This window comes from Ahaetulla prasina, chromosome 1 (genome assembly GCF_028640845.1).
Source record: "Ahaetulla prasina isolate Xishuangbanna chromosome 1, ASM2864084v1, whole genome shotgun sequence".
Classification (NCBI taxonomy): Eukaryota; Metazoa; Chordata; class Lepidosauria; order Squamata; family Colubridae; genus Ahaetulla; species Ahaetulla prasina.
Window position 1 is genome coordinate 2,159,043 of NC_080539.1, and position 14,622 is coordinate 2,173,664.

The 14,622-nt window shown below is 53.6% G+C and overlaps 1 protein-coding gene across 2 annotated transcripts in view; it reads left to right on the top strand.

The window, feature by feature from the left end:
* TAOK1 (TAO kinase 1) overlaps window positions 1-12,157 on the top strand; it is a 34,037-nt gene extending 21,880 nt beyond the window's left edge. For both annotated transcript variants that reach the window (XM_058163954.1, XM_058163953.1), the window contains exons 13-18: window positions 1,721-1,849; window positions 2,304-2,507; window positions 5,385-5,624; window positions 6,579-6,791; window positions 7,655-7,837; window positions 9,357-12,157. In XM_058163954.1, coding sequence (XP_058019937.1) covers window positions 1,721-1,849; window positions 2,304-2,507; window positions 5,385-5,624; window positions 6,579-6,791; window positions 7,655-7,837; window positions 9,357-9,818 — 1,431 coding nt within the window. In that variant the 3' untranslated portion in view covers window positions 9,819-12,157. The remainder of the gene's footprint in view (window positions 1-1,720; window positions 1,850-2,303; window positions 2,508-5,384; window positions 5,625-6,578; window positions 6,792-7,654; window positions 7,838-9,356) is intronic.
* Window positions 12,158-14,622: the final 2,465 nt, after the last annotated feature.

Here is a 14,622-nt window from a genome sequence, read left to right on the forward strand (position 1 = left end):
TCTGTCCCCCCTCGCCTCCATCCGAGCGATGGCTTAATTAGCCGGCACTATCAGCTCTGGCAGCAAACTAGCGAGCGTCTGCCAAGTGTCTCTGTTATCTCCCTCGACGCCGATGAGTCACCCAGGAACAAACAGCTCCCTCTAAGCAGTTGATTTGCTTGCCACGAAGTGGTATAGCAGCCCTTGCTGCTTTTATATCCTGTGGGGCGTGGCTCCGTGACTCAGCACTTCCTAGGCCTGCCCCACCCCTGCTTCTGTTGTTCCCGCCTCTTCTGCCTACGAAACCTGGGGTCCAGCCAGGCCTGATTGCCATCAGTTGGGTCTGGAGGCGTGGCCTGGGGAGGGAAAGAGTCAGGGGACGGAGGCCTCGTTATCTCCTCCACCTGGCCTGCTTCTGGCTCCTGGAGCTGAGCCAGGGAAGCCAGTGCTCCCGAGGTAAGTCCTGATGGCCCTTCCCCCTCACTTTCCGAGTCACTTTCTGGCAGGAGGCCCGGCTCGAGGGGTGCAGACACAACACCCTAGAAAGAGTGCGGAGAAGAGCAACAAACAGGATTCAGTGACTGGAGTTTAAAGTCCTGAGGAAGCTAGGTTATCAATAAAGGAGAATATTTGTAGCTCAGGGTTGAAATGAAGGGTTCTTAAGGCTAAGCTTGATGGTTTTCTTGTGGATGTTTCATGACCCAACTAGGGAACATCATCAGTGCTAGAAGGGAGGGGTTTTTGTGGAGAGGAGGAGTGGGAGGACTATGGGGTCCTTGATGTTCTCTGAACTTGATGGTTTTCTTGCAGACTTTTCATAACCCAGCTAGATAATATCATCCTCATGAGTAGCACTGATGATGTTACCTAGTTTCAAACATTGCAAAAAAACAGCCAAGCTTAGAGAGCACCAAGAAGCTAAATAGGTCCAGCCCATTGAAGAGGATCGGGGGGGGGGGGAGGGGGGCGGCATAATAGCAGCATTCCAGTATTTGAGGGGCTGCCACAAAGATGAGGGGGGTCAACCTAATCTCCAAAGCTCCTGAAGGCAGGACAAGAAGCAACGGGATGAAAACTAAGGAGTAATTTCCTGACAGTGAGGACAATTAATTAGGGGAAGGGCTTCCCTCCAGAAGTTGTGGGTGCTCCAACAAGGGAGTTTTAAAGAAGTGATTGGACAACCATTTGATTGGAATGTTAGAGGGTCTCCTGCCTCATCAGGGGTTTGGACTAGAAGACCTCCAAGGTCCCTTCCAGCCCTAGAATTTAATAGAAGGAAAGAAGGAAGATGGGAAGGAAGGAAGGGAGAGAGAGAGAGAGAGAGAAGACAGGAAGCAAGGAAGGGGAAAAGGAGAGGGATGGAGGAAGGAAGGGCAACGTCCATGCCAACTGATGGAAACTAATCAAGGAGAGAAGCGACCTAGAACTAAGGAAAAATATCCTTACGGTGAGAGCCATCAACTAATGGAACGGCTTCCCTCCAGAAGTTGTGAGTGCTCCATCACGGGAGGCTTTCAGAAGGCGACTGGATAACCATTGGTCTGAAATGGCACGCAATCTCCTGCTTGAGCAAGGGGTTGGACTAGAAGACCTCCGAGGTCCTTTCTGTGAGAACTGCATGCAAGGAAGGCAGCTGGGGGTAGAGGTGAGGTCGGGGTGCTGGTCTGCCTAAACCAGGTTAAGCCTGGGCTCCCCAAGGCCTCCCCAAAAAGACTCGGCTTCTTGCTCTCCCCTTGCGCAGGCAAAAGTGATGGCCAATGAGGAGAAGAAGTTTCAGCAACACATCCAGACGCAGCAGAAGAAAGAGCTCAACAGCTTTTTGGAATCCCAGAAGAGAGAATACAAACTCCGCAAAGAGCAGCTCAAAGAGGTAACAGGGTGGGTGGGGAGGGTTTATTTATTTATTCATTGTCAGGTCCCAAACCACCTAATTCTTCCCGTCTGGGCTCTTTATTGCTTCCCACCTACAGACAGAATCTTGCCAGAGTGAAGTCTACTGTCTGCCTTTGCAAAAGACCCTGGGAACTATTAGGGAGGCGCCGTCTTCGCCCTCTTTCTCTCACACATGATATGCAGGCTGAGTTGCCTCTTCCTCCTCCTTTGTAAAAGCAAATAGTAGGCTTCACTCTGGCAAGATTCTGTCTGTAGGTGGGAAGCAATAAAGATGCACTCCCTCCCTCCCTCCCTCCCTCCCTCCCTGGGAATCCAGCTCCTCCTTCAATTCCATCATATCTCGCGTGGACTTCAGTTCCCAGAATCCCTCAGCCCCCATGTGTGGACTTCCAACTCCCAGAGTGCCTCATTCCCGGGTCTCTTCTTTCCAGGAACTTAACGAGAACCAGAGCACCCCCAAGAAGGAGAAGCAGGAGTGGCTGTCCAAGCAGAAGGAGAACATCCAGCACTTCCAGGCGGAGGAAGAGGCCAACCTGCTGCGGCGTCAGAGGCAATACCTGGAGCTGGAGTGCCGGCGGTTCAAGAGGAGGATGCTGCTGGCACGCCATAATCTGGAGCAGGACCTTGTCCGGGAGGTATGTGGCCCCTGGGAGGAGACGAGGCCCCTAGTAAGCATTTCATCCATAAGGTGCGGTTCTTGGCTCTCTTGACTTCCCTGGATGGGCCAGGGCGGCCTTTGGTTTCAGAACAGATGATACGTCCTTGACTTAACAGCTGGTCACTTAGCACCCATTCAAAGTTATGACGAACCTCCCCAAAATCTACTTAGTGCCTGTTTGAAGCTAGGATGGATCAGGCTCCTCAGTTCCTCCCTCCCTCTTCTTGCTTTCTTTTTCTTTCTTTCATTTTTCTTTCTTTCCTTCTCTTTGCTCCTTCCTTCCTTCCCTCGCCTCTTCTCTCCCTTCTTTTTTTTTAATTTGCATTTATATCCCGCCCTTCTCCGAAGACTCAGGGTGGCTTACATTGTGTCAAACAATAGTCTTCATCCATTTGTATATTACATACAAAGTCAACTTTTATTGCCCCCAACAATCTGGGTCCTCATTTTACCTACCTTATAAAGGATGGAAGGCTGAGTCGACCTTGGGCCTGGTGGGACTTGAACCTGCAGTAATTGCAAGCAGCTGCTGTTAATAACAGACTGTCTTACCAGTCTGAGCCACCAGAGGCCCACTTCTTTTCACATCTTGTCTGGGATGAGTTTGACCCTGTGGCTCCCGAGGACATGGACAGGTTGTTGGGTAGGTTGAATGCCACTACGTGTTTACTGGACCCGTGCCCCTCCTGGCTGGTGCTGGCCACCCAGGAGGTGACACGAGGCTGGCTCCAGGCGATTACGATCGCTTCTTTGGTGGAGGGTGTCTTTCCGGCCGCCTTGAAAGAGGCGGTGGTGAGGCCCCTCCTTAAGAAGCCTTCCCTGGACCCGGCTGTTTTAGGTAATTACCGTCCGGTCTCCAACCTTCGCTTCGCGGCGAAGGTTGTAGAGAGTATGGTGGCATATCAGTTTCCCTTACACCTGGATGAAACTGTCTATCTAGACCCGTTCCAGTCCGGTTTCTGGCCCAGTTACAGCACGGAGACGGCTTTGGTCGCGTTGGTGGATGATCTCTGGAGGGCCAGGGATAGGGGTTGTTCCTCTGCCCTGGTCCTATTAGACCTCTCAGCGGCTTTCGATACCATCGACCATGGTATCCTGCTGCGCCGGTTGGGGGGATTGGGAGTGAGAGGCACCGTCTATCGGTGGTTCTCCTCCTATCTCTCCGACCGGTTGCAGTCGGTGTTGACAGGGGGGCAGAGGTCGGCTCCGAGGCGCCTCACTTGTGGGGTGCCGCAGGGGTCGATCCTCTCGCCCCTTCTGTTCAACATCTATATGAAGCCGCTGGGTGAGATCATCAGTGGTTTCGGCGTGAGGTACCAGCTGTATGCGGATGACACCCAGCTGTACTTCTCTACACCGGACCACCCCAACGAAGCCATCAAGTGCTGTCCCGGTGTCTGGAGGCCGTGCGGGTCTGGATGGGGAGAAACAGGCTCAAGCTCAATCCCTCCAAGACAGAGTGGCTGTGGATGCGGCATCCCGGTACAGTCAGCTAAATCCGGCTGACCATCGGTGGCGAGTCATTGGCCCCGATGGAGAGGGTGCGAACTTAGGCGCCCTCCTGGATGAGCGGCTGTCTCTAGAAGATCATTTGACGGCCATCTCCAGGAGAGCGTTCTACCAGGTTTGCCTGGTGCGCCAGTTGCGCCCCTTTCTGGACCGGGATGCCCTATGCACGGTCATTCACGCACTCGTGACGTCTCGCCTGGATTACTGCAATGCTCTCTACATGGGGCTCCCCTTGAAGGGCATCCGGAGGCTACAGTTAGTCAGAATGCGGCTGCGCGGGTGATAGAGGAGCCCTCGTGGCTCCCGTGATAACACCCATCCTGCGCAGACTGCACTGGCTACCTGTGGCCTTCCGGTGCGCTTCAAGGTTTTGGTGACCACCTTTAAAGCGCTCCATGGCATAGGGCGGGTTATCTACGGGACCGCCTACTGCTACCGAATACCTCTCACCGACCCGTGCGCTCTCACAGAGAGGGACTCCTCAGGGTGCCGTCAGCGAGGCAATGTCGTCTGGCGGCGCCCAGGAAGGGCCTTCTCTGTGGGGCTCCCACCCTCTGGAACGAACTACCCCAGGACTTCGTCAGCTTCCGGACCTTGGACCTTCCGCGAGCTTAAAACATACTTATTTAATTGCGCAGGACTGAGCTAGATTTTAATTTATGGTTTTTTAAATTGGGTTTTATTTTCATATTTTTAATTTAGGCTTTTAGAATAAGTTTTTTAACTGTTTTTAGATTGTATTTACCTGTTTTTTAAATGCCTGTAAACCACCCTGAGTCCTTTGGGAGATAGGGCGGTATATAAATTTAAACAATAAATAAATAAATAAATAAATCTTCATTTTAACTTTCTCACCTACCTTCCTTCCTTCCTTCGTTCTCAAATTCCTGTATCACCCACCTCTCCTAAAGCAGTAATCCCCAATATTTCCAGCTTGGCAGACCAGCACATGCATTCGCCAAGCAAGGTCCGCAGCCCAGTTCCAAACGGGCTGCTTGGCCCTACATCAGGCCACAGAGTGAGGGTCGGAGTTTTACAGAGCTGGGCATATTACCCGCAACAATCTGGGATCTCATTTTACCGGCCTCAGAAGGGATGGAAGGCCAAGTCAGCCTTGAGCCTGGTGAGATTCAATCTGCCAAACTGCAGGAAGCCGGCAGTCAGCAAAAGTAGCTTGCAGTAGTGTCTCTAGCAAGCAAAGGCCTCCCCTATAGCAGAGGTGGGTGGGCAAATGTCACCCCCTTCTGGTCTTCACGGGCATTTGGGTGGTGGCTGTGTCGACCCTCAGTTTGTGGCTCAGCTCCCCCTGCGGCCCCTTCCTCAACGCCCCCTTTCTCCAACCCAGGAGCTGAACAAGAGGCAGACCCAGAAGGACCTGGAACACGCCATGTTGCTGCGCCAGCACGAGTCCATGCAAGAGCTGGAATTCCGGCACCTCAGCACCATCCAGAAGATGCGCTGCGAACTCATTCGGCTGCAGCACCAGACCGAGCTGACCAACCAGCTGGAGTACAACAAACGCCGAGAGAGGGAACTGAGGCGGAAGCACGTCATGGAGGTTCGGCAGCAGCCCAAGAGTCTGAAGGTACTTTTCTCGAATGGTGGGGGAGGGGTGTCATGGGATTCCTCGGGAGGAAGGGAGCTGATTAACAGAGTTGGAAGGGACCTTGGAGATTATCTAGTCCAACCCCTCCGCCCAAGCAGGAGACCCTACACCATTCCTGACAAAGGGCACTCCAATCTCTTCTTGAAAGCCTCCAGTGATGAAGCTCCCACAACTTCCAAAGGCAACTTCTGCTCCAGGGGTTGATTGTCCTCACTGTCAGGAAATTTCTCCTTATTTCCAGGTTGAATCTCTCCTTGGTCAGTTTCCATCCATTATTCTTCGTCTGGCCTTCAGGTGCTTTGGAAAATAGCTTGACCTCCAGCTCCTCCTTGTGGCAGCCCCTTAAATATTGGGAGATGCTATCCTGTCTCCCCTGGTCCTTCTCTTCACTAGACTAGCCAGGCCCAGTTCCTGCAGCCGTTCATTGTATGTTTTAGCCCCCAGTCCCCTCATCATCCTGGTTGCTCTTCTCTGCACTCTTTCCAGAGTCTCAGCATCTTTTTTTATAGTGCGGGGACCAAAACTGGATGCAGCATTCCAGGTGTGGTCTTTCTAAGGCTTTATAGAGTGGTCTTAGTATCTCACTTGATCTGATTGAATCCCTCTCTTAATGCAATTTAGGATTCCATTGGCTTTTTTGAGTGGCGCCACACACTGCTGGCTCCTATTTAATTGGTTGTCCACCAAGGCATGAGGCAAGGCGATGCGAGGCGGAAATTTCTGTTCTTAAGTAAGACAGTTGTTCAGTGCGTTTTGTTCCGTCTCGCTCGCCTCTGGATACATTGCAGCAGGATGGGACCTGCTGCAACATATCCAGAGGGGAGCGAGATGGAGCAAAGCTGGTGGAACCTCTGCTCTCGGCAGGCAGGGATGCCACCCTGTGGCAGCTGCGTGACTGACCCGCCTGCCTCTTTTCTCCGCCTCCCCTCCCAGTCCAAGGAGCTTCAGATCAAGAAGCAGTTCCAGGACACCTGCAAGATCCAGACCCGGCAGTACAAGGCCCTGCGCAACCACCTGCTGGAGACCACGCCCAAGAGCGAGCACAAGGCCGTGCTGAAGCGGCTGAAGGAGGAGCAGACCCGCAAGCTGGCCATCCTGGCCGAGCAGTATGACCACAGCATCAACGAGATGCTCTCCACGCAAGCGGTGAGGATTCTTGGCCAGGGGCAGTTCTCGTGGGGTCTCTGGGGCAGGCTTTCTCAACCTTGGCCCATATCAATCTTGTGGGCTTTCAACTCCCAGAATTTCCCAGCCAGCAATTGGAGGATTCTGCGAGTGGAAGTCCACCCTTCTCAGTGGTGGGATTCAGATAATTTAAAGAGAGGCCGGCTGAGCCAGTCGCAAACACTTTCCATCTCCCCCCCCTCGTCCCAGGAGCACCAACCTCGCACTCTCCCCTCTTTGCTGCCCCCTCCTCCCTCTCCCTCCCCACTGCCAGGAGATCCCGTGTTCCCTGCCGCAGCCAGGCCCGGTTGCAGAGGCCGATGTGCCCCAGATGGCATTGGCGCTGGGCCCAGCAGAAGCCGAAAGGAGGGAGTTGGGGAGGGTCCTATCAGAAGCACGAGCCCTGCCCAAACTTCCTGGGGTGGCTCCAGTACAGCTACTGGTGGTCCATGGCGGTAGTCGCGTGGCTCGGACACCAAAAAGGAAAAGGAAAGCCCGAACGACACAAAGGCAGAGAAAGGGAGGGAGGGAGGGAGGGAGCTTCCCTTCTCCTGCTCCCCTCAGGTGAAGTCACAGCACAAAGCAGTTCTAATAAACTCGGGCGAGTGGCTGGGCAGCAAGACAAGACGTTGGGCAAGGAGCCGGTTTGCCAGACTGAACAAAAGGTTAGCTACCTGTTCTATCGAACCGGTGCGAACCGGCTGAATCCCACCACTGAGCCTTCTTCAAGCATGCTGGCTGGGGAATTCTGGGAGTCGGAGTCCCCCTATCTTAAAGAGCCCAGGTTGGGCAGGTTCCCTCTGGAGCAAGCATGTCATGTCGACCCCTCCGGTCTTGGGTTCTAGCTGCGTCTGGATGAAGCCCAGGAAGCAGAGTGCCAGGTCTTGAAGATGCAACTGCAGCAGGAACTGGAGCTGCTCAATGCCTACCAGAGCAAAATCAAGATGCAGGCCGAGGCCCAGCACGACCGGGAGCTGCGTGAACTGGAGCAGAGGGTCTCCCTGCGGAGGGCTCTCCTAGAACAGAAGGTACAGGGGAGGGGAGGCGAGTGGGGTCTCCTTCTGCCCTCGGTGGCTAAATTCTCCTCCTCTGGGGAAGAAGACCCATAGCGGTCCCGAGAGAGGTTGGGTCGGTCTGGGGGGCCGTAATTTCCCAGCAATTTCCTTCCCTTAAATTCTCCTTCCGCCCTCCACCTGTACAGGGAGTCCTAAACTTAACAATGGTTCACTTAGTGACCGTTCGAAGTTACAACGGCACTGAAAAAAGTGACTTGCGGCCATTTTTCACACTTATGACCGTTCCCGCATCCCCATAGTGATTGAAGTTCAGATGCTTTGACAGCTGACTCACGTTTATGACAATGGCAGCGTCTCCTTTTGCGATCCCTTGACAGGCAAATTCAGTGGGGAAGATAGATTCACTTAACAACCGCGTTACTAATTTAACAACTGTAGTGGTTCACTTAACGAAGGCGGCAACAAAAGTGAAACTGGGTAAGACTCACTTCTTGCCTCCTAGCGACATAAATTTTAGGCTCAGTTGTGGTCGTAAGTTGAGGACTGTCTGTAGCTAGTCCTCATTTTAATGGCATGACCACACAGGGGTGCTGCTACGGTCAGAAGTGTGAAAAAAGGTGATAAAGTTACATTTTTCAGCGCTGCCGTCACTTTGAAAAGTCAGTAATCAAACTGTTGTAAGTCGAGGACTGCGACCCTCCAAACTCTGAAAATCCTTCCCCTGCCAAGGATGTTACCACTGCCCCATCCATTACAAACCCCTCCCCTCCCTCCCCCGGGATGAGGGTCTTTGCAGGGCAGTCCAGGCAGCACGGAGGGTGTCAGGGTTCCAAGTAAGAGACCCAAAACTCCGAGGCAGACGAATTCCCCAAAGAATGGCTTGATTGGCCATGTCATATTGGCACAGATCTGGTGAAAACCGACTCTGAAGGGTCCCCGCGGTTTTCACCTAATTAAAAGTAAAAGTTCTTTCCCTTTCCCCAAACTATCAGTCACACGGTCCAATCGAGGCTCCATTCTGTTGCCGGGTGACATCACTCCTCCTCTCTCTGACCAGGTGTGAGAACATCCTTGGTCAGGAGTCTGCAAACTTGGCTCTTTTAAGACTTGTGGACTTCAGCTCCCAGCTTTGCTGGCTGAGGGACTCTGGGAGTTGAAGTCCACAAGTCTTAAACGAGCCAAGTTTGCAGACCCCTGTCCTTGGTTCCCGAGACAAAATATTTTATTTTGGCTATCAAACCCCAGCTCACTCTATCCCCCCCTCCCCATCCCTCCGCTCCAGTGCGGCAGCACGGAAGCTGTCAAAATGGCTTCGGGCAGGTCAGCTTCAGGGTTGGTAGGGGGTTCCCCCACGGCTGGGAGTGCGCGATGTGTTCAGCTTTTATTCTCAAAAGAGCCGCGGCCAAAGGGGACCCCCCCCCCTGGCCAAGGGGAAGATCAGCAGGGGCTCTGCGCTCCTCCACAAACCAGATTTGGCCTTTTGGGGTAACAGCCACCTCCTTTCCCCTCCCCCGATTTCTTTCCTGTCCAGATCGAGGAAGAGATGCTGGCTCTGCAGAATGAGCGCACGGAACGGATCCGGGGCCTGCTGGAGCGCCAGGCGCGGGAAATCGAGGCCTTTGATTCGGAGAGCATGCGCCTGGGCTTCAGCAACATGCTGCTCTCCAACCTCTCCCCCGAGGCCTTCAGCCACAGCTACCCCGGAGCCTCCAGTTGGTCCCACCACCCTTCGGGGGGTCCGGGCCCTCCCTGGGGCCACCCCATGGCAGGCCAACCTCAGGCCTGGGGCCATCCCATGCAAGCCGGGCCCCAGCCGTGGGGACACCCCTCAGGGCCCCTGCAGGCGGTGCCTCGGGGCGGCTCGCTCGGGGTCCGTAACAGCCCCCAGGCCTTGAGGCGGACGCCTTCCGGGGGACGGACAGAGCCAGGCATGAGTCGCAGCGCCAGCGTCACCTCGCAAATATCCAATGGGTCACACATGTCTTACACATAATACCTTCCGTTCGGTGCCCCTTTACAGGCGGGCTGCCCCGCTGGCGCCGTCTGCCCGCCCACAGGAACTGCCGACAGGCCTCTTCCCCCCCAGGAACCGGTCCCGGGCAGCGCAGGCTCAGGGTACCGTTCAGGGGCCCGTCTCGCGCGCGGCAAGCATTGCGTTCCGCGTTTGCTATTTGGGATGTCATAGTATTTGGCTGTAGTGTGACTCTCTCACCTGACACGCACTGGCTTTAAGGAAGCTCCGTGCGGGCACGAGGGGTGGAAATGCCTCCCCCCCCCACCAGGGCTGTGGGGAGAGCGGGGTCTCCGCCTCCCCTGCAGCTCAAGGAGGAAGGTGAGAGGGTTCCCCCTTTACCTCCGAGGGTAATTTTGTCCGGGGGGCCTGGAGTCCCAGCTCCCTTTCTCCCATGTCGGTTCAGCTGCCCCTCCAACACCTCTCCGGGTGGTTCCTTGTAGGGAGGGGCCCAGGGAAAAGCAGCTCCCCAGAACCTTGCCCATCAAAAGAGGCTGGGGTCGCGCGCCCCCAGGCCCACGTCCTTCTGCGCGTTCTCTGTTGCACTACGACGCGCAGCCTCAAGAATTTCCGGGCGCATGCGGCGGCTTGGACAGAACTGCACTAGTAAAATGCACCTGCTCGAACCCTTTGTGCAGCTCGGCCCCAGGGGGCTGGGTGGTGTGCGAGTGAGCGCGTGTGCTTGCACGTGTGAGGGGGAGAAGCGGGGGGGGGGGCAGGGCAGGGCAGGAGAGCCTTCTTTTTAAGGGCTTAATACTGTGACATCTCACCGAAGTTCAGCCTCAGAAATTCCGTGCCGGATCCCCCTTCCTGGCACCTGCTCTCCTTCCGAACCGTTCCAAACCTGCCGCCAACCTCGCTCATATGTCCGAGGTTTTTGTGAACGATGCCATAAGTCGCCCCCTAATGCCGCCGCCAAGAGACCAGGAGTCTCTGCTCCTGACACTACATTTGCCAGTTTTTATTGGGCTTGCCACATTATTATTATTTTTATTATTATTATTATTGTTTTATTATTATTATTTTGCTCGTTTACACGTCCAACCGCAACCGTTTGTAGGGGTTTGACTTGCCACGGGGAGTCCCGCCCGGCTGCTGCTGTCAGCCACTGGAGATGTTGTTGGTTGCGGGCAGGGCGAGCGGGTGCCAGTCCTTGCCAAGTCCGCATCGAGTGGGCCTCTCGGTTTCTGTGGGCGACTCGGCCTCCCAGGAGCCACGCGGGGCCCGTGGCGGCCCCAGAGGGAGCTGGCTCTTGGTACCTTCTGTGCCATGGCAGGGAAGGGGGTCCCGCTGTGGGCGCCCGTGGGGTCCCCGGGAGCAGTTGGCCTTCAGCTCGGTCAAATCACTACCAGCTGTCCCATCCAGTGTTCTGTTGTACATTATTTTTCTTGCACACTTAAAGCAAACACTAGCTACTAACTTTAGGATTTGCCTTTTAACACACCTATAGGGCTCAGAAACGTAAAAGTTTTTTTTTTTTAAATGTCTCTCCGTGACATACCTGTATAGAAGAATATACTCTCGTGTGTGTCACATTTTCAATCTTTTTTTTTTTTTAAATCGGTGTGACTTTTAATTTAGCTAAATTAAAACAACAACAACAACACACACACCACTCCAGCTCCTTCGGTTCGGCTACATCTTCCGCCTCCCCACCCCCACTCCCCCCATCCCACTTCGGCTTCTGACTGGGGAGCAGAAGGGGGCCTGGAGCCTGGCCTGAAAGGGGGGAGGGGGAACAGAAGACATACACACACCCCACTCCCTGAATGGGGCAGACCTATAGTTGCCAACGTGGAGGGTGGGGCAGGAGCGGCAGAGCTGTCCTGTTTCCATCGAAGTCCTGCTGTGAGTTCTCTTTTGGGGTGGGGTCTGGACTGTTCAGCCAATGAACCCATTGCAAGGAGGGAGGGGAGGGCAGTGGCCCCACACCCCATCGTCTTCGATCAAGGACCACCCAGCCCAAACACCCTTGCCCCGGTGGCATCTTTAAAGCTTTCCTCAAGGTGCCCCACTTGGCACAACAACCTAGGTTATTTGAGGAAGGGGTCAGCAGGCCCTCCCCAACCCAGGGGTTGCACTCTGGACATGCCTAGCAGCCCGCCCGCTCGCTCGCCCGCCTGCCCGCCCCTCAAAAGCTTTGCTTGCCTCGACAGTGAAAACAGGCGCGACGTCGAATGCGATATTGGCGTTTCCGTTGCCAGGGAAGATTTGTGATGGAAGCCGTTTTTCTCTCTTCCCCTCACCTGCCATTGTACATCCATCTGTGCCAGGCTCTCCATGAAATTAATCTTTTAAGTAAAACAATTTGCCAAACCCCACCCGGCTGCCTTGGTCTTAAGTGTTTGGTGTGTGCGCTGCTGCTGGTGTGCGGAAAGGAGACGAGAAGGAGCGTGTGTGTGTGTGTGTGTGTGTGTGTGTGTGTGTGTGTGTGTGTCCAAAGCTTCCATGGGCTTTGTGCGTTTTCTGAGAGTCGCAATGCAGGGAGACAAATGCAGATTTTCGGTAAGTGTTCTTTTAGCACCCGTTACGAAACGCATTTCTCCGGCGCAAAGAAGTTTTGTTAGCCACGTAATAAGATTTTTCTGAGACAAAAAGTTGTGAGTTTTCAGAATCGGGGCGTAAAACGGGTTTTGCAGGGTTTTCAACCTCTGCTCGGTTCTAACTGGGAGCTCCCTTTTGCCTGCCTTGCAAAATTATTCTGTGGTCTTTTTGAGCCGAGTCGTTCCCTTGCAGACGTTTCATGACCCAACCAGGCAACATCATCAGCTCTAGAAGGGAGGGTGGGTTGGCACTCGGTTCATTTACGAGTGGTTTGCCTGCAGCTTAAAAGTAAAAGAGCAGTTTAATCAAGGATACACCAAGAACAAAACAAGCTTCCCACCAATATTATAAACGGGCGGTATATAAACACATCAAACATGGCTCCCTTTTAGCACTGATGATGTTGCCTAGTTGGGTCATGAAACACCTGCAAGGGAAAAAAACAGTTTAAGCTGGAGTATAAATAATCTCTTCTATTGGTAACTTATTTTGTCTTTCCACTTTATCTCACAAAGGGGATTTTTTTTGTGGGGGGGGGGGAGAATTTCCCATTTATTCCCTTGCCACTTTTCCCTTCTGAACACTCCAAACACATGCCTGGTTCTGGAGGGGCCATTTTCTCCCCCATTTTTCATCCCTCTGGCTGGGGAGCTTTGTGGGGGGCTATGATCTGCTGTAATAGCCCCCTCTCCTCTTACCAAGGCAAGGCTTTTGCGCGCCCCCCGCCTCCTCCCCCAGAGCCTGTGGGAGAATCTCGCAGGCCAAGCACCAAGCCCGAAGGAGTGGCACGGGTTGAAACTTTCAGCTGGGTTTCAGTAGAAGCGAGACCCCCGATTCCCTCCCCACCATTTCTGTTTGAGAAAAAATTCCCTAGGTAGCCCCAGTGTGCTTCTTAGAGAGGCTGACCCACTGATGTTCCTACCAGCTTCCTCCAGGACCAGCGCAAAGCCACAGGACAGGACAGGGGTCTCCAACCTTGGCCACTTTAAGCCTGGTGGACTTCAACTCCCAGAGTCTGGGAGTTGAAGTCTGCCAGGCTTAAAGTGGCCAAGGTTGGAGACCCCTGGTCCAGGAGCTTCCAAGATGATGGCTTTGAGATTCCTGAGCGTGGGGATGGGGTGGGGGGCTGTCACTGACCTGAATCAAGTCACCTACTCCTCCAAAACCCCAAGCCCAGAGAAGGACCCTCCTCTCTGTGAACAGGGCTTCCCGGGGTGGGGGGGTCTCGAAATACACCCCACCAAAAGAGGCTGCGAGTTGAGTCTGGGGGGAGCTTTAAGAAAAGCGAGGTTGGATGGGGAGTGCCTCTCCCACTCACAAAGTCTTTGCCGAGTCCCTGATATGGCACCAAGGAGGCCACACGTGGAGTCCCGAGGTCCAGTTCTGGTGGTCGCCGAGACGTTGAGACTCTAGCAAGGGTGCAGAGAAGAGCAACCGAGATGATTTTAGGAGACCGGAGGCTAAAACATACGACGAACGGTCGCTGGAATTGGGTACGTCTACTTTAATGAAAAGGAGTAAGGTGACAGCGGTCTTCCAGTATCTGAGGGGCTGCCCCAAAGAAGAGTTGGGAGGGAGATCAAGCTATTCTCCAAAGCAGGGGTCTCCAGCCTTTTTTTATTTAATAAAAAAGTTTTATTTCCATTTTCCAACAACCTATTCAATGTACAGTCTCTTATTCAACATTAGTCATTAATTTTCATTTGTTACTTATTCGGACCTGCCCAGCTACCACTTCCTTCCTTAACACAACCTTTCCTCCTCCCTTGTCTCCCTTCTTCTACTTTCTTCATCCTTCCTCTCCTTCGCTTTTCTACTTCCTCTCCTCCTTCCCCACTCTTCTCTTCCACCCTTTCTAACCCTCTCTTTCCCCTTTCTTCTTCCTCTCCTTTCCCCCTCTTCTCTTTCCTACCTACTTTCTTCCTTCACTCTCTCCCCTCCCTTTCCATTCCCTTCTGAAATGGCAGCTGAGCAGCCCCGATTTCATTTCAAATTATTTCTATTTCTTAATTACATATCTTCCAGCCTTGACAGCTTTAAGACTTGTGGACTTCCAACTCCCAGAGTTCCTCAGCCAGCTTTGCTGGGGGTTGAAGTCCACAAGTCTTAAAAGTTGCTGGGGGGGGTGGACTAGAGGACCTCCCAAGATCCTTTCCAGCCCTAGGATTCTTCTACCAAGTAAAGCAGCTTTGCTGACTGAAACTACTGGAAAGTCACAGAAAGTCCTTTTTATTTTACTCCT